Source organism: Polypterus senegalus, chromosome 3, assembly GCF_016835505.1.
Source record: "Polypterus senegalus isolate Bchr_013 chromosome 3, ASM1683550v1, whole genome shotgun sequence".
Taxonomy (NCBI): Eukaryota; Metazoa; Chordata; class Cladistia; order Polypteriformes; family Polypteridae; genus Polypterus; species Polypterus senegalus.
The window spans coordinates 102,952,255-102,970,525 of record NC_053156.1 but is presented as its reverse complement, the minus strand read 5'-3'; the positions used below and the strand labels follow the sequence as shown (position 1 = coordinate 102,970,525).

The following is an 18,271-nucleotide window of genomic DNA, read 5'->3' as shown; positions in this document are numbered from 1 at the left end:
GTCAGATGAGGTGGCTCGGGCATCTGATCAGGATGCCTCCTGGACGCCTCCCTGGTGAGGTGTTCTGGGTACGTCTAACCAGGAGGAGGCCCCAGGGAAGACCCAGGACACGTTGGAGGAACAATGTCTACCGGTTGGCCTGGGAACGCCTCGGGATTCCCCCGGAAGGACGAGAAGAAGTGGCCGGGGAGAGGGAAGTCTGGGCATCTCTGCTCAAGCTGCTGCCCCCACGACCCGATCTTGGATAAGCAGAAGAGGATGGATGGTATTTAATGGGAGGCTTGAAACTGGACCAAATCAAGGGACAGAGAAGTTATACAGAGCAACTGATTTGGTTTTGTAAGCTTATTATTAGATCTAATTTGCAAATAACTTATTTTGCTGCTTTAAAAAGATACCATAAATTACCACAGACACTTAAGTAGAAACAGCAATAGTGTGCAACTGTGCATTAAGTAGAAAATTCTGCAATGCAAACAGGTTATCACTAGAATGTAAATATTATCCAACTACTAAGACCTGCATTGAAACAAGCGGTGAATACAAATTTATTTGAGGAAAAAAAAAAGTCACAATAATCTTATGAAGCAGCTAGCTACCGTGGGCATTTGTTTATGCTAAAATGTATATGAAAAACCAAATGCTTTATTCATTCACTGATTCATTCATTTTTCAGCTTTCTGCTCATTTATGCACATAAGGCAGGTGAATGATCATAGAGCATTTCAAATGAAACCATTTGTGACAGGTTATTTAATTATGCTGCCTGATGAAAAAGGCATCTAAAATAAGAAATCAAGGAAAGTGCATAGTGTGAATTCCCAAAAAGTCCTAAAATGCATGTGTAAGTACATGTCACTGAGATGACCATAAATTGTGTCTATTATTCCAGAGAACAGCTTTATTCTTAGCTCTCAGATACTGCCACTCTGTGCTTTTATGAGTGCAACTGCAAGAATACAATTAAAGATAAAATAACTGCAGTATTATTTCATTTATCTTTGAAATAACATTTAATACTATGCATAAAAAAATTGCAAGTTTTGTCATTGCTGAATGAAGTACACATAAATTAGTAAGAGCTCAGGATAATGTACAGTACCATCTTAACATAAATAACAAATGCTGGTCTCATGACAGCAACTAATGAAAAGCTGAGTTCTTAAAATGCAGTACCACAGCAACACAACGATCCTAGAAATCCGATGTCAAAAATGGTAAGTGTCAAATTTTGTCAACAAAAAAATTTTATTTCATTGTTTTTTAAATATGAATGCAACAAAAAGAAAGAAAAAAATTAAAAAGCCTGAAATTTTGGAGCAACCTATTTTCTACATTATTAAACATTTTTTCCTGGAAATGTATTCTAATCTTCAACAAAACTTAACAAAATAGACTATGGGTATACTGATCACACAATATATAACTTTTATTTTTATAATCTTTTATAATTTATTTACTAAAGACACCTATAGAAAATCTAATGTTGCGGTGTCACAAAGAGCTTCTACCTTGGATTCAACAAATTGATTTGCTCCCAATAGCAGCAATACCTATAACCAGACACTTCATTTATATATCAACCAGAAACTGGGAAAACTTTGAGCACACACCTCTGTCCAGGGCTTTTACAGCTCAGTGACATTTCTAAGTTTGAGATCATTAACTGAATGTTTCAGTCTGTATTATAATATACTACTGAGCATCTTGAATGGACATAGAACCAAAACTTTGTATTTTTCTTCAATCATTATTGCATTCTCTGATTCGAAACATGTTCTATATTGGTTCCTTATCTTTAGTAAATGGTGAATTGATAACAATTAGTGATGACCTGAGCACTGCACAGAGCACACAAAAAAGATTTAGAACAGGATTTCCTTTCCACTGTGAATTTATTGTATATTAGAAGCCATATAACAGAATGAAAAACTAGTGGATTCTGTTTATGATAGCTGCAGGAATAACCTTTTTAATGTGCCCCCATATTGAGTTTCAGATTAATAATGGTGCAACTGAGCCTAACTTCTTAAAGTAGGAGTTGTTCATGTATATAAAAAATGCCTTAAAAAAGATATATAAGCTTTGGAAGGGTATTCATTTTGACAATATTGATCCTCCCAGCTAAAGTAAGATTTTTGTCATTTCACATTTCCCTATGCTGCTGTAAGCCTTAGCAGCTTAGTTAACTATCAGTTTCCCTACAAGTGTCCTGTTTATTTGTGAATGAAATCTAATGCATCCCTTATTGACAAATGCTATATACAAGGGGGACCCAAAAATACTGAGATTTTTGTTTTTAAAAATTGCGTATTTTTCTGAAAATTTCCAAAATGTAATCTCTCTCGAAATACTCTCCCTGAGACACAATACACTTGTCCCACCATTTGTTCAAAACCGTTCTGAAACTCTTCAGTACCTCCGTTGTTTGCTTCTTGACCTCCTCTACATCCTGAAAACGCTTTAATTTAAGGAAATAAGAAAAAAATCGAATGGTGCAAGGTCTTGGGAGAGGATGGGGGCGACTGTTGTCATCCCGTTTTTCGTGAGAAGCTGCCACACACTCAATGCTGTGTGGGCGGGAGCGTTGTCGTGATGCAGAAGCCACTTTCTTGATCGCAGCAATTTGGGTTGTTTTCTCTGCACAGCATCATGCAATCGCTTCAGCACTTTAAGATAAAAACCCTCACCTGGCTCAAAGCTTCTTCTTTGAAAGCATCTCGAAGCATTGTGACAGCTTATGCTGCTGTTTTCCCTAAAAGGAAACAAAACTGATGCAAACAAGTTACTCTTTCAAGTCTGTCATCACAAAATCAATGAAGACGATAACAGAGGCTCAAGAAAAAAATTACACTGAACCTACAGACCTTTCCCCAAGGACACCGCTTGGCCAAATGATGCAGAGGGCAGTCGACTACCTAGCGGCAAAAGTCGGTAATGCCCCTCCAGCCTCCAGAAAAAAATTGTCGTTATTTTTGGGTCCCCCTCATGTATGTGTGTGTGTTTGTGTGTATGTATATATATATATATATATATATATATATATATATATATATATATATAAACTGCTCAAAAAATTAAAGGAACACTTTGAAAACACATCAGATCTCAATGGGAAAAAGAAATCCTCCTGGATATCAATACTGATATAGGCTGGGGAATGTGTTAGGAACGAAAGGATGCCACATCGTTTGATGGAAATGAAAATGATCAACCTACAGAACCCTGAATTCAAAGACGCCCCAAAAATCAGAGTGAAAAAATTATGTGGCAGGCTAGTCCATTTTGCCAAAATTTAATTGCAGCAACTCAAAATTGTACACAGCACTTTGTATGGCCCCTGTGTTCTTGTATACATGCCTGACAACATCGGTGCATGCTTCTAATGAAATGACAGATGGTGTTGTGGGGGATCTCCTCCCAGATCTGGACCAGGGCATCACTGAGCTCCTGGACAGTCTGAGGTGCAACCTGGTGGCATTGGATGGACCAAAACATAATGTCCCAGAGGTGTTCTATTGGATTTAGGTCAGGAAAGTGTGGTGGCCAGTCAATGGTATCAATTCCTTCATCCTCCAGGAACTGCCTGCATACTCTCACCACATGAGGCCAGGAATTGTCGTGCACCAGGAGCCACTGTACCAGCATAGGGTCTGACAATGGGTCCAAGGATTTCATCCTGATACCTAATGGCAGCCAAGGTGCCTTTGTCAAGCCTGTAGCGGTCTGTGTGACCCTCCATGGATATGCCTCCCCAGACAATCATTAACCCACCACCAAACTGCTCATGCTGAATGATGTTACAGGCAGCATAATGTTCTCCATGGCTTCTCCAGGCTCTTTCACTTCTGTCACGTGCTCAGGGTGAACCTGCACTCATCTGTAAAAAGCACAGGGCACCAGTGGTGCATCTGCCAATTCTGGTATTCTATGGCGAATGCCAATCGAGCTGCATGCTGCTGGGCAGTGAGCTCAGGGCCCATTAGAGGACATGGGGCCCTTGGGTCACCCTCATGAAGTCTTTCTGGTTGTTTGGTCAGAGACATTCACACCAGTGGCCTGCTGGAGGCCATTTTGTAGGGCTCTGGCAGTGCTCATCCTGTTCCTCCTTGCCCAAAGGAGCAGATACTGGTCCTGCTGATGGGTTATGGACCTTCTATGGCCCTCTCCAGCTCTCCTAGAGTAACTGCTTGTCTCCTAGAATCTCCTCCAGGCCCAGGTCCAGGTGTCGCCTCATGCTCCAGGTATCGCCTCAGGGTCCAGGTATCGCCTCATGCTACCAGTAGTGACACTGACTGTAGCCAAATGCAAAACTAGTGAAGAAACAGTCAGAAAAGATGAGGAGGGAAAAATGTCAGTGGCCTCCACCTGTTAAACCATTCCTGTTTTGGGGTCATCTCATTGTTGCCCCTCTAGTGCATCTGTTGTCAATTTCATTAACACCACAGCAGCTGAAACTGATTAACAACCCCCTCTGCTACTTAACTGACCAGATTAATATCCCATAAGTTTCATTGACTTTATGCTATACTCTGATTAAAAGTGTTCCTTTAAATTCTTTTGAGCAGTGTATATATATATATATATATATATATATATATATATATATATATATATACAGTGCATCCGGAAAGTATTCACAGCGCAAATCACATGTACATAAGTATTCACAGCCTTTGCTCAATACTTTGTCGATGCACCTTTGGCAGCAATTACAGCCTCAAGTGTTTTTGAATATGATGCCACAAGCTTGGCACACCTATCCTTGGCCAGTTTCTCCCATTCCTCTTTGCAGCACCTCTCAAGCTCCATCAGGTTGGATGGGAAGCATCGGTGCACAGCCATTTTAAGATCTCTCCAGAGATGTTCAATCGGATTCAAGTCTGGGCTCTGGCTGGGCCACTCAAGGACATTCACAGAGTTGTCCTGAAGCCACTTCTTTGATATTTTGGCTGTGTGCTTAGAGTCCTTTTCTCTGCTGAACGATGAACCGTCGCCCCAGTCTGAGGTCAAGAGCACTCTGGAGCAGGTTTTCATCCAGGATGTCTCTGTACATTGCTGCTGTCATCTTTCTCTTTATCCTGACTAGTCTCCCAGTTCCTGCCACTGAAAAACATCCCCACAGCATGATGCTGCCACCACCATGCTTCACTGTAGGGATGGTATTGGCCTGGCGATGGCGGTGCCTGGTTTCCTCAAATGTGACACCTGGCATTCACACCAAAGAGTTCAATCTTTGTCTCATCAGACCAGAGAATTTTGCTTCTCATGGTCTGAGAGTCCTTCAGGTGCCTTTTGGCAAACTCCAGGCGGGCTGCCATGTGCCTTTTACTAAGGAGTGCCTTCCGTCTGGCCACTCTACCATAAAAGCCTGATTGGTGGATTGCTGCAGATATGGTTGTCCTTCTGGAAGGTTCTCTTCTCTCCACAGAGGACATCTGGAGCTCTGACAGAGTGACCATCAGGTTCTTGGTCACCTCCCTGACTAAGGCCCTTTTCCCCCGATCGCTCAGTTTAGATGGTCGGCCAGCTCTAGGAAGAGTCCTGGTGGTTTCGAACTTCTTCCACTTACGGATGATGGAGGCCACTATGCTCATTGGGACCTTCAAAGCAGCAGAAATTTTTCTGTAACCTTCCCCAGATTTGTGCCTCGAGACAATCCTGTCTCGGAGGTCTACAGACAATTCCTTTGACTTCATGCTAGGTTTGTGCTCTGACATGAATTGTCAACTGTGGGAACATATAGACAGATTTGTGCCTTTCCAAATTATGTCCAATCAACTGAATTTACCACATGTGGACTCCAATTAAGCTGCAGAAACATCTCAAAGATGATCAGGGGAAACACCACCATAATTTTGAGCTTCATGGCAAAGGCTGTGAATACTTATGTACATGCGATTTCTCTGTTTTTTTTTTTTTTTAATAAATTGTGCTTTTCTCTATAAATATAATTACTAGCATGCCTGGTAAAGATAAGAAAAAAAACTTTTGGTGAATAACTTTAATTTCCCACTGAAAAAAAGCCAACTCTTAACTAAAGTAAATTAATAATGAGAAAAAATTCACATATGCCACAATTATTGGCACCCCTAGAGATTCTTATGAGCGAAGTGCAATTGAAGCATTTTACCATTCATAATTGGCGTTTTAAGGTTGATCAGCGTGTGTAGAAAGTTTCAAGCAGTAATTAATAACTTCCTGTTTCACTGAGGTATAAATATGAGGTGGCACATAGACCAAATCCCCTTATCCATTCATTCACGAACATGAAAAGATAAGAGAACACACAAAAAATAAGAAAAAATGTATTGAAAGTAGACCCAAGTTTATTTAACCCAAATGCACAGAGAGCAGGTTGGTAACAGAGGTTGGAAAAATACAGAAAAAAGGCGCACCTTAGGGTCACTACTTCTCCAAAACTAACATCAGACATTGCCTTCATATCACCAGATTACTTTGAAGGCATGCCAGTAAAATGCCTTTCTTATCATTTAACAACAAATATAAGCATCTAGAGTTTGCAAAATGTAACTGGAACTTTGACTGGAGCCGTATTCTATGGTCAGGCGAAATGAAAATTGAGCTTATCGTCAACAAACGCTCAAGGTGGGTTTGGTGTAAATAGAAGGATGGCTACACAGAAGAGAATTTTATTGCCACTATCATTGTGGATCTGTTTTTCTGTGTTAGGGTAAAATACATCACTGACTCTAAGAAATACAAGGAGATGTAAAATTTAAATCTAGCAGGCTTTGTTTGCTAAGAAACTAAAAACTAAGTTGTTACTGAAACTTCCAGCAGAAAAATGATCCAAAACATATGTCAAAATCAACACATAAATGGTTAAAGGAAAGTAGAATCAAGCTTCTGCCATAGCCATCTTAGTCTCTGGACGTAAAACCCATTGAAAACCTGTGGGGTGAACTGACAGTGCACAAGAGAGGACCTAGGTCCATGGATGATCTACAGATTCTGTAAAGAGAAATGTCCTTAGATTATCTGCACTATATTTTACAACCTTGTAAGATGTCATAAGAGAAGGCTCAGTGCTGTTTTATTGGTAAAGAGAGGTTGTACAAAGTATTAAATGCTGCCAATAATTGTGGCACACGTGGTTTTGTAAAAAAAATAATTATTTCTTGATGAGGACTTACTTTTCAGAATAAATTTACCTCAGTTAAAGGTTGGATTGCTCTTGTGTTTTTGCAGTGTGGGATAAAGGTAATTCACCAAAAGGTGATTTTTGTTTAATTATTCCTTTTGCTCATTTTCACCAGTGGTGCTGGAGAGTACTGTGTATATATACAGAAGAATCCGGATCATCTGTGCCCTGATTTACTAAGGTTCTGTTCTATCTCAGATGAACCTGTAATTATATACACTACTTTTCTTATAATTCACTAAAGCTTTGCCCAGAATACTGTACCAAGCATGTAAAAATATACTTTTAATCTCAACTGTATCAAGTGAGCAGTTCAAGAGCTGGTAACTGTGGTAATGTAGGTATGACTCACTCACCCCTCCCCAACTGCACCCCTTGGCTATTGTCAGTTACTTGCCAGTGTTGACCATGCTCTACTGTTTCATTTACTTAGTAATGAAACCTGTAGATTTAGTTCCACTTATTTAAATTCATTGTTTTAAATCTTAATTAAAAAATGTAATAAGAACCTGAAACAAATTAAAAATAAAACGCAAACATCCAAATACAAGTTTTCTTATGATATACAGTAAATAATCAATGATTTAATCATGAGAAATTGACAAGATACTATTATACTAAAGCATATACTTACACTGTTAATAAAGAGAAATATTAGTAACATCTGTAACGGAAGCACTTTTCCTTTTTAGCATATTATAAGAGATATTTTATTTCACCATTTTATCAGTTCACTAACAAGTGATGTGTGTTTAACAATTTTAATGTTTAGCTTTTATTAATAATACCTGTTATATATAAATTTTATTCATGCATGTTTTAAAACAACATTGCCTTTGATAATCAAAAGTTCATTTGTTGTTGAGAAATAACTAGTCACTAGGCATACTTTATTTCCTGTTAAGGGCTGTTTGGGCAGGGCAATCTAGACAGCACAGGGCATCCAGCCCTCAACAAACAGTTCCAAACTTCTCCTGGGGTATTTCCAGAAGCACCTAGCCCAGGGGTGCCCACACTGTTTCGGCTTGCGAGCTACTTTTAAAACGACCACGTCAAAATGATCTACCTACATTAAAATGCTATATATATATATATATATATATATATATATATATATATATATATATATATATATATATATATATATATATATACAGTGAACCCTCGTTTATGTGGTTAATCCGTTCCAGACTCTACCGTGATAAATGAATTTTAGCAAGTAGGATTCTTTATTTATAAATCAAATATTTTCGCAGTTAGAGTATAGAAAACCTGTTTACGACCTTCTAAATACGTTTTTTAACATTATTAGAGCCCTCTAGACATGAAACAACACCCTTTAGTCACCATTACACTCGTATTACTCAATATAATAGGCAAAATAAGAGAAAATAAGACATAGTAGACGTTACAAATATCATATTACTAGGCGCACTCGCCTTTTAAGGCGACCGACTTTTATCTTCAATTATTGTGCGCTCCATGTATACATCAGGCATGTAAGTGTAGAGAATGAGAACATCAAAGTGTCCATTCATAACATCTTTTTTTTTTTATCCCCTCAAGTGCCTGTCCAAAGTCGTACAATGTCAGCCGAATCTGTACGCTAAAGGCGGAGTTTCATGCACTAAATAAGCTATAGATGAGAATAAGCAAGCACCATCTCCCCTGATATTTACTACGTGGTGAGGTATTTGTACTCCATCAACATTAATTATTTCCAGAGACATAATTTTTTCTATTTTTCCAGCATCGTGCACAAAAGCAAGGGAACGATGAGAGCACCAGAACTCTGCTCACATCGCGTCTCTTCGTACCTCAAGCCGCAAGTAGTAAGTCTGTAATAAGCGGAATACCACTACGCTTTGCACTCATGGACGGAAGGACAATCGAGCGCTTTTCTATAGTAGATTATTGTACTGTACATTTAATTGAACACAACCACTAACCTATGAAGCACGACCTCAGTAGGAGAGTCTTCAGAGGTGGTGCAGTATCTTCAGCAGGTGCGTTGTTGTCTTCTTCTGCTAAAGAAGTACTAGGAGTAGGCAGTGGGTGTCTGGGTGCGGCTGAAGAACATCTTGATAGGCAGCTGCTGGCGCTGTCTTTTCACATGCGTGAGGAGGCTTTTGTAGGGTCTTGCCATCTTTAATCATATACAAGAGTTTCACCTTCTTCTGGATAGTAAGCATCTTCCTCCGGTAGCTTAGTTTTATTCTCAGAAGGCTTAGAAAAAGCAGCACGTTTAGGAGCCATTGTAGGGCTTAGATAAAATTCTCAAAAGCGCATGCGTAGTGGCGTAAGCGTGTATGAGAAAAAATCGCGATAGAGTGAAGCCCGAAAGTCAGCGATATAGCGAGGATTACTGTATATATATATATATATATATATATATATATATATATATATATATATATATATATATATATATACTGAGTATCAGAGGTGGGTAGTAACGAGTTACATTTACTCCGTAACATTTACTTGATTGACTTTTTAAAAAAAATTTACTTCTAAGAGTAGTTTTACTGCACCATACTTTTTACTTTTACTTGTGTACATTTGTGAAGAAGAAACGCTAATCTTACTCCGCTACATTGGGCAACACTTTCGAATCGTTACTTTTTCCATTAGATAAAGTCTGACAGACAATTTTCAGTCTGCTCTGTGCAGCATATGCTGTCAAGTTGCACACATGCCTTCAATTGCGTCTCCAGCTCTGACGCGAGGTATTGGATGTTCCCCAAATCAAGGCGCTGCAGCTTTGAGGACAGATGTTGCATTTTTCGTTTGAAAGCATTAACTGAGCTAATCACATTGACCATGGTTTTCTCTTTTCCTTGCAGCTGTAAATTAACCTCATTCAACATGTTGGTCAGATCAGAAAACAAATGGCAAGTTAAGCGGCCATTGATCGTTATTAAGTTGCTTGTATTCTGCATGTTTAATGACAAGGAGAAACTCCTTTTTCCCTGGCCAGGGGTCTTGAAATCTCAGCAGGAATTTCTCCCTAGCCATCTGCCTCAACGAAGGCATCTTTTATCATCTCTCCATCTTGGAAGGACTTCTTATGCTTAATGATCAAGTGACTCACCCGGAACGCTGCTTCGGTGTGTCTGCCTTTGCTTTTGAATTCAGTCGAGTGAAAAATGATGGTTGTCCGATTAACTGCGATTTTAGTTCCCTCTCCTTTCTCTTTCTCAGATCGCTCTTGGAAGGAAGTCAGTTTAGTAGTTTTTATGAACAGTTCGAAAGTGCCTTTCCACATTTTCCTTCTTTGGAATAGCAATGACAGATTGACAGATTAGACAAACGCACTTCAATTGTGACATTGTGAGAGCAAAAAATCAATCCTCTTCCAATTCCTTATCCAGCCCATAAACAATTTTTTTTTTAATCCCTTCTTTAGTTGATATAAATTGGAAGGCTAACTAGATCACTTAGATAGCCAGACGAGTGTGTTAGAAGAAAAGAGATCTCAGACTGGCCGCCCTGTATGTCAATCAAGTGGTAAATGCCATAGGGAGAATATATGATAGACTAACATTTAAAAAACTTTTTTGAATGCAAGCGTGAAATCAATTATGGAAGGAATTATGGTTGTTGACTTACGTTTCATTTTCTGATATTGATTCTGGTATGGTAATTGTAATATGGTAAATGATTAGTAAAAACATTTGTGCACCAACAATAATTAGGCAACAACTCCTCCAACTAAACCAAAAAAAAAAGACCTTTAATATCTATGTTGCTCGTTACAATATTTGTTCCCTGGGACCTTTAGTTGAACCACCCCCCAACCCATAAACAAAATACCCTGTTACCAGTTACAGTTTTTTCAGGCACTGGCGAACATACCCAAGCTCATACTGGGCCAGTTTGGAATCACCAAATAATCCACATCTTTGGAAATCTAAAGGTTAGGTTACAAATCTTGGGAGAAAAACTTGAGTGTCTGAAGAAATAGTTTCACAGATATGGGAAGAACATGCAGACTCCACGTGTGTATCTACCAAGTCCAGGACTGGAACCCAGGATACTGGGGCAGTGAGGAAGAAATGCTACTTGCTCCACCATCATACCAGACTTTAACAATTCTTTGATTTGCACATATAAACTAAATTTTATACTTTGTTAGTCCTTATAAAGTATATATTTGCTCTTTTATATTTTACATTTAAACAAGTCTGACATTGTTTTTTATTGTTTATTGTTTGCCTATGTAAATGAATTTCTGTTTCCAAGCATTGCTAAACCAATTATTGTTTTTGATAAATATGTGCTGAATTATACAGTCGGAAATCATTGAAATATTGTTTCTGGAAGATTCTTAAATACACTATTCAAATTTTCTCAAGTTGTATAGTATGATTTCACAGCTGCTTACAGTTTTCTTTTTTAATTCATAACTGTATGTTTTACTTTCTCTATGAAGAAAATGGTCTAGTCTAGCTACAGTCAAATCTTACCTTCTGTGTCTTCTTGACTGGAAGAGTCCCCTGGCTCAGCTGATACATCATTTTCCATCATGCCTAGTTTATAATCATCAGGTGGTAGACACACTGTGTAGACTTTCCTTTTTGTTGAATCACAATTAACAGAGGTTTCTAGAAAATGTAGCAAAAATTGAAAAAATAATATAATTTGTTATTGTGTAGCTTGTGAGGCACCTCCAAGAAAATGTTTTAAATTGTGACAGAGAATTTTGAAAGATAAAACAAAAATGTCAAAACCGAATTACTGTAGTCAGAGCTGTATAATAGAAAGCAATAATTTTATAAAGTGTATTTGTAAAGGACATTTCATACAACAAGGAAATCACAATTTCAGTAAATCTGCTCACTGTCACCTGTCAACAGTGAATGTGTAATGCTTAGAAATAAAATTTCCATTAACATAAAAAGACAAAAACTCACAATGCACTAGAAAACCGGATAGCATAATTTATGTATTCACCTTAAATGAACAGTAATGTGGAAAAATGACCAAAAGAATATGGGCAGCCATGACTTAGCATATTGAATTGCAAAAAAATGCACACATTAAGAAAAAAATATCAAGAAGGACTCATAGTGGAGTTTGTTCTTAATACAATGCAAGATATTCTTCAAGTGTAAAATGCCCACATTTTAATCTGTTGGAAATGATCTACAATAACTTCTGCTTACTTGTATTTATCATCTGAGCCTTACTCGCTGCTGTATTATTATTACAGAAAAATCTCTATGGACTTATACACTGATACTGTCTTGGAAATATATGCTTTCAACCTAAACACTTACATTTGGTCACAGCTAAGTTGATTGGGTTCAACTCAATTGGGCTGTGTGGGACATATATTTATTTTGAAAAGGCTAACTGATTATTTCTGGGAAAATTATGGAGTGTTGCATGATAATGTTGTTAAAATTCTGAAGTAGAATTTGTAGGTTGAAAAAATGGTGATGACTATGCTGTATTTTAAGGCCTTTCAAAACACTATTTGTAAATTTAAGTACATGCATTTCTTAAAATGACAAATGCATTGCAAAAAGAAATATTCTGTAACAGCAGATATTTAGTGATTTATAAAACTGTATATACAGTAAATTATCCAGGTTATGTGACCTAAAATTAGCATACCAGCCAAGATGCAGAATGCTGGTGGCTGTTTTAAGCATCTAAGCTGAGTGGTCACAGTTATATGTTGAATAATGCAATCTGAAATGCCAAGTGTCGAAACAGGCAAATAGCAAGATCTCATTTACAAGTGTGAAAAGTTCTGTGTCTTTGAATCACTAACCCACTGTCACTTTTTGGCGCTCAGCACATGCCTCCACTCTAAAGTATTCAAATATACTTAAAGCCACTCTAGGAGAAAGAACAGTATAATGTCAACTAAATAAAGAAAATGTTGTTTGTAGACACTGATGTGAAGAAGAAAGCATACTCTGCCAATTTAATATTTTAGGGCATAATTAATAATCATCGCATGCTCTACAAAGTCACAGAATTTTAAATCTAAACTCAGGTGACGAACAACATTTAATAATTTTGCTCTTTTTAGTTTTAGTTAAGAAGCACATAAAAGAAATGCAGATATTACCTGCATTGCTGCTCTCAGAAGCTACTATTTCAGCATCTTTTGTAGTAATATATTTTTCTTCATTTGTAGGTTTTTGTGGTGTAACATTCTTCAACTGGAAATTATAAAGTTTCTTCAAAACCTTTTCTTTGAACACTGTAAATAAAAAAAAAACTTTTTACAGTTATAGTACATAAACTGTTACAGATTCCTTGTATCTAAAACTGCAATTTCAGTTTGTACAGTAGTATTGTCACGATACTAAAATTTCAAACTTCGATACAAGAAAAGTATTGAAATTCAATGCCATTTTTGATACTAAACACAGTTTAATGTAACTCATAAATATTTCTATTGTAATACAAAACCTTTACAACCTTTTTTAACTCTTGCTGGGTTTATAAATATACAAACCCACACTAAACAGACTTTTAAAGAAAATGAACAGTAATGTACAATGGTCTATCCATCCACCCATTATCCAACCCGCTATATCCTAACTACAGGGTCACGGGGGTCTGCTGGAGCCAATCCCAGCCAACACAGAGCGCAAGGCAGGAAATAAACCTCAGGCAGGGTGCCAGCCCACCATAAACAATGGTCTCTTAAATAGTAAATAACATTAAACTAGGGATGCACCGAAATGAAAATTCTGGGCCGAAAACAAAACCGAAATTTTTGGATGCACTTGGCTGAAAACCGATACCGAAAATGGCTTCATTAAAAACATGTTTAAAATATTTTCTTTTGTTTGTATTAAAAAAACTACAAATTAATTAAGCAATCAAACTTTTATTGATAATAAATAACAGTAATAAGGCTGTTTAACAATAACAAAACTAAATAAAATTTCTTTCTGTAACAAAATTGTGCAAAAAATGCTAGCTGCTTTTTTACTTCAATTTTAAATTACTGTACCAAACAACAGTGCACAAACAGAAGAAAAATAAATAAATCCAACCTCTTACTGTAAACAACATAACTATACACACTAAATTGGTCTGCTTTTAATTTAAGCAAAAGAAGCAGGTTTATCTTTATGAACAAAAGTTTTTCAGTTTTCTGGCTGAAGACACAGTTCCTCTTCTCATGAAGAACATACTGCACTGAAAAAAATCACTCAGTCTGTGCTAGCTTTTAGTGCCTTTACAATTGTGCAAAATATTACCTGCATTAAACGTTTTACTTCAATTTTAAATTACTGTGCAAAACAACATTGCAATAACAGAATAAATAAATCAAACCTTTAACTGTAAACAACATCAAATTAGGCTGCTTTTATTTTAGCAAAAGTGGCAGATTTCTCTTTATGAACAAAAGTTGTTCAGCTTTCTGGCTGGAGAGACGATTTCTGTTCTCATCAAGAACATGAGATGCTGCACTGAATAATCTCTCACTGTCTGTGCTGGTGCTTGGGGCAGATAAGTACTTGTGCGCAGTCCATGCAAGCAAAGGAAAGCGATCTTTGTTCGCGCCAGTAGTCAAGTGGATTGTCACTTCTGCCAATGGGTAGTTCAGCTAGATAGGTTGCTACTTCTTGTGAGGCTGCGCTTGCTCTTACACGCTGTGGGTTGGGGCGCTTTCCTGTAAAATTTCGTCAAACATATCAGAAAGCGAAGGAATGTGCGCCTCATCACTTATGCGTGACCGTTTCTCAGGCACAGTTTGCTCTGTTCTCCCCGTCGCGGCTTGTGCTTCACCAGAGGTTTCAAGAGCCGTAAGCTCTGTTTGCACCATTTCGCGTACATCCTGCCTTTTCTCATCGTCAAAGTAATGGTCTTTAAAGCGTGGATCTAATATTGTTGCAATGCCGTAAAGAGGGTTGGACTCAATGTCTTGGAAGCGTTTGTTAACAGCCTCCAGTAGAGTTTTTAGCTGGTTTTACGCCATGATCTGTTTCCGCCTCTTTTCCAAGCAGGCGCTTCAGTGCTGCGATCAGTGGAATAACTTCAGCAACAGGCGCTTGAGCTGAGCTTATTTCCTTGGTTAACTGTTGAACGGGCGAGAAGAGACAATGTTTTCCACCAACAACCACTGATGTGCACTCAAAGTTGCTGGCAGGTTGTGATCTGTCATGTATGCAGCTAAAACCGCTTCTGTTCAAGTAATCCTTGCAACATATAGTATGTACTGTTCCAGCGAGTGGCCACATCGTGCTGTAGTCGTTTGTTGGCATCCCAAACTGTTTTTGCAAATCTTGTAGTCTGGAATAAGCAAGCGGAGAATGCTTAAAATGTCCCACAATTTTTCTCCCAGTTGCTGTGATTTCTGATATGCTCCGCTGACTAAGCACTCCCTCATTCACAGCCAACTGCAGCGTGTGTGCCATGCAAGGTATGCTCTTTAATCCACTGTCATCCATAGCCTTTATCATGTTCCGTGCATTATCTCTCACAATCACATGCACTTTAGACTTGTCTATGTTCCAAGTTTCAAACATGTTAGCCAAAGCATCGGATATTGCTGCTGCAGTGTGTGAGCCGACAAACTCCTGTGCATGAAGCAGAATGTTTTGCAATTTAAACTCCACGTTTATCCACTGCGCTGTCAAACTGAGCATGCTAGTTGGACTAACGTCAGAGCTCCATATGTCTGTGGTAAAACTTAGAGCAGAGATATCTGTGGTCATGAGCTCATGAACATGTTTTGCAACACGGTCATACATTTCAGGTAGAGAGGTCTCTGCAAAATACCGTCTGCTTGGCAGTGTGTTTGTGCTCAATGTGGTGTATTAGCCTCTGAAATCCGATGTCCTCCACGACTGAAAACGGCTCGTCATCTAAAGCAATGAATTCCATTACTTTCTCTGTTATGTCACATGCTTTTGCACTGTCATTTGCAAATTTCTTAATTTTTTCGAAAAATGTGGCAACCGAGGGTGTTGATGTGCTAGTTGGCTTAGTTTTAACCAACGTTGTTTGACGGTATTCCTCAAATTCAATTGCGTGTCTTGACTTAAGGTGGTGTAGTCGAAAATGTCTTTGCTGTTGAACCCCCTCTTGAAACTTTTGCAGAGCAAATGTTGCATATTGCAACTTTGCTGTCCTCATCTGAAACTTTGAAGTGCTTCCAAACCGCCGACATACTCCGTGTTTGATGCGTAATGACAGCGAGCGAGGCGGGAGGATGGGAGGCGTGGCGACAATTTCAGCTTTTATTTTCGGCGCTTTCTTACGTTTCGGCTGAAACCGATAATGCTATTTCGGCCGAAAATTTTCGGTGCCCGAAATTTCGGTGCATCCCTACATTAAACAATAAATAACTAAATTAACATTAGTGCAATTCTTATGAAATGCAACAACTAAAAAAACAACAAATCAATAGTATACTTTAATCTTATGCATTGTAAATGCAAACAGTGCAAATTACTATCTCTTTGATCTCTTCCAAATTCTTTGCAAGGAAGACTAGCATGTCAATGTGCTCATCTGTGAGGCATACCCTTTTCTGAGCTGCAAATTAGCCCAGTCATAATAAAAACACTCTCCAAAGCACAGCTAGAAGCAGAAAAGCAGAAATATTTGCTTGCAAATTGACCAAGATGAGTTAAGTTTTTCTCGTTTTTTTTCCACCAGTGGATCTTCCTCTGCACTAAGTTCAGGCATCTTCTCGTACACTGTTAACTCATTTGTGAGATGCACAGTTTCAGATGATGCAGAGTGCCGAGACTGCTGACTTTGGCTCTTCTTTTCCCCCTGAATGTTTGTTAACAGTTCTTTCAAATCAGTTTTGCTTTTCTTTGATGGTTGTTTGGTGCTTGAAGAGGATGTTTGCTGAATTTGGGTTTCCACTTCAAGCAAATGAACACTGTTATATAACATTTGCTCGACTTCTTCTTTTAAGACAACAAAACTGTTTTTAAACCTTGGATGAAGAAATGTGGACATGTTGAGAACAAACTGCAGAGGGTGGTCCTTATACTTCTGTCTTAGGTATTTTTTTTATTTTCTTTAAGTTGCTGTCTCAACATGCTATCATCCTGATCAGCTGTCCAATGGGAAAAATCTTCCCATGTAAACGGAAGAACAGAGGAGAGGGTGGTGTGTTTTTCACCACTGAGGGTATCAGTGAAAGAGCTTAATGGTCTTAAAATATCTCTTACAGCCTTAAGAACTGTAATGTCAGAGTCTTTTGGCATGCTGTGCCATTTTTTCCTATCGTCTGCTAGAAGTGAGCAGACGGCTTTGCTGCTGTTCTAAAAATTTTCCAGCATTTCATATGCTGAATCCTGCGTGTCGCCTGCCATTCATCGTGAATAACTTCCTTTCTTTAAGCCTTCTTCTGTGTCTTCAGAGTTAAGCCCAATATAGCCCAAGCACCAGCTTTGCATGTCCTAGGACTGTGTAATAAACTGGAGAGTTACTGCCATGTATGTTGAGGCAGACCTGCTGGTCCACAGATCAGTTGTGGTTGAAAAGTACGGCTGTGTAAGACTAGTAATTACTTTAATTTTTATTTCCTCATAAAAGTGTTGTGATTTCAGTGTATATGAAATAATTTCTTGAAGGAAGACAATATCTGAAATTTACTTGTTAAAACCAAAACATTTCTAACAATTGCGACTCTAAACATTTACAAGCGCCAATTTATACAATCTTAAAAGTTTGAATGAAACTTCCTGTAACCACCAGGTAAAAATAATTGCAGATCGTTATTTTAACCTGGGAAACACTTAACAAACTACATGTTAAAAATGCCTGTAACATCTTTACTTCAAACGCACAGGCACATACATAGTTTTCTTAATTAAAAATATAACAACTACCTCTCGAAACTCTCTGTACTGTATTGCATACCGGTCCTTTAAATGGTTGGCTAAACTGGTAGTGTTTCCCTCCTTGGTCCGTATTGTGCAGTAGCACAATTTGCGTACAAGTTTGTATGAATCCTTGGGTTTACCATTTCATTTGGCACAAAGCACTAGGTAGAAGCTGCTACAACTGCACTCTTTGTCAATTAATTAAATGTGATGGAGAAAGCTGTGATGCCACTGAGGTAGCCATCTTTGTAACAATGTGTGTAACACTCAAATGATGCAATGC

At 38.1% G+C, this 18,271-nt stretch overlaps 1 protein-coding gene across 3 annotated transcripts in view; it reads right to left on the bottom strand.

Moving 5' to 3' along the window:
• The window catches only part of LOC120525431 (glutamate-rich protein 1), a 65,425-nt gene that overhangs the window by 23,043 nt on the left and 24,111 nt on the right, over window positions 1–18,271 (bottom strand). For all 3 annotated transcript variants that reach the window (XR_005632952.1, XM_039747701.1, XM_039747702.1), the window contains 2 exons: window positions 13,251–13,385; window positions 11,635–11,772 (listed from right to left, as the gene is read on the bottom strand). Coding sequence is in view for 2 of the 3 variants with exons in the window: in XM_039747701.1 (XP_039603635.1) it covers window positions 11,635–11,772; window positions 13,251–13,385 (273 nt within the window). In the remaining variant the exon portion in view is untranslated. The remainder of the gene's footprint in view (window positions 1–11,634; window positions 11,773–13,250; window positions 13,386–18,271) is intronic.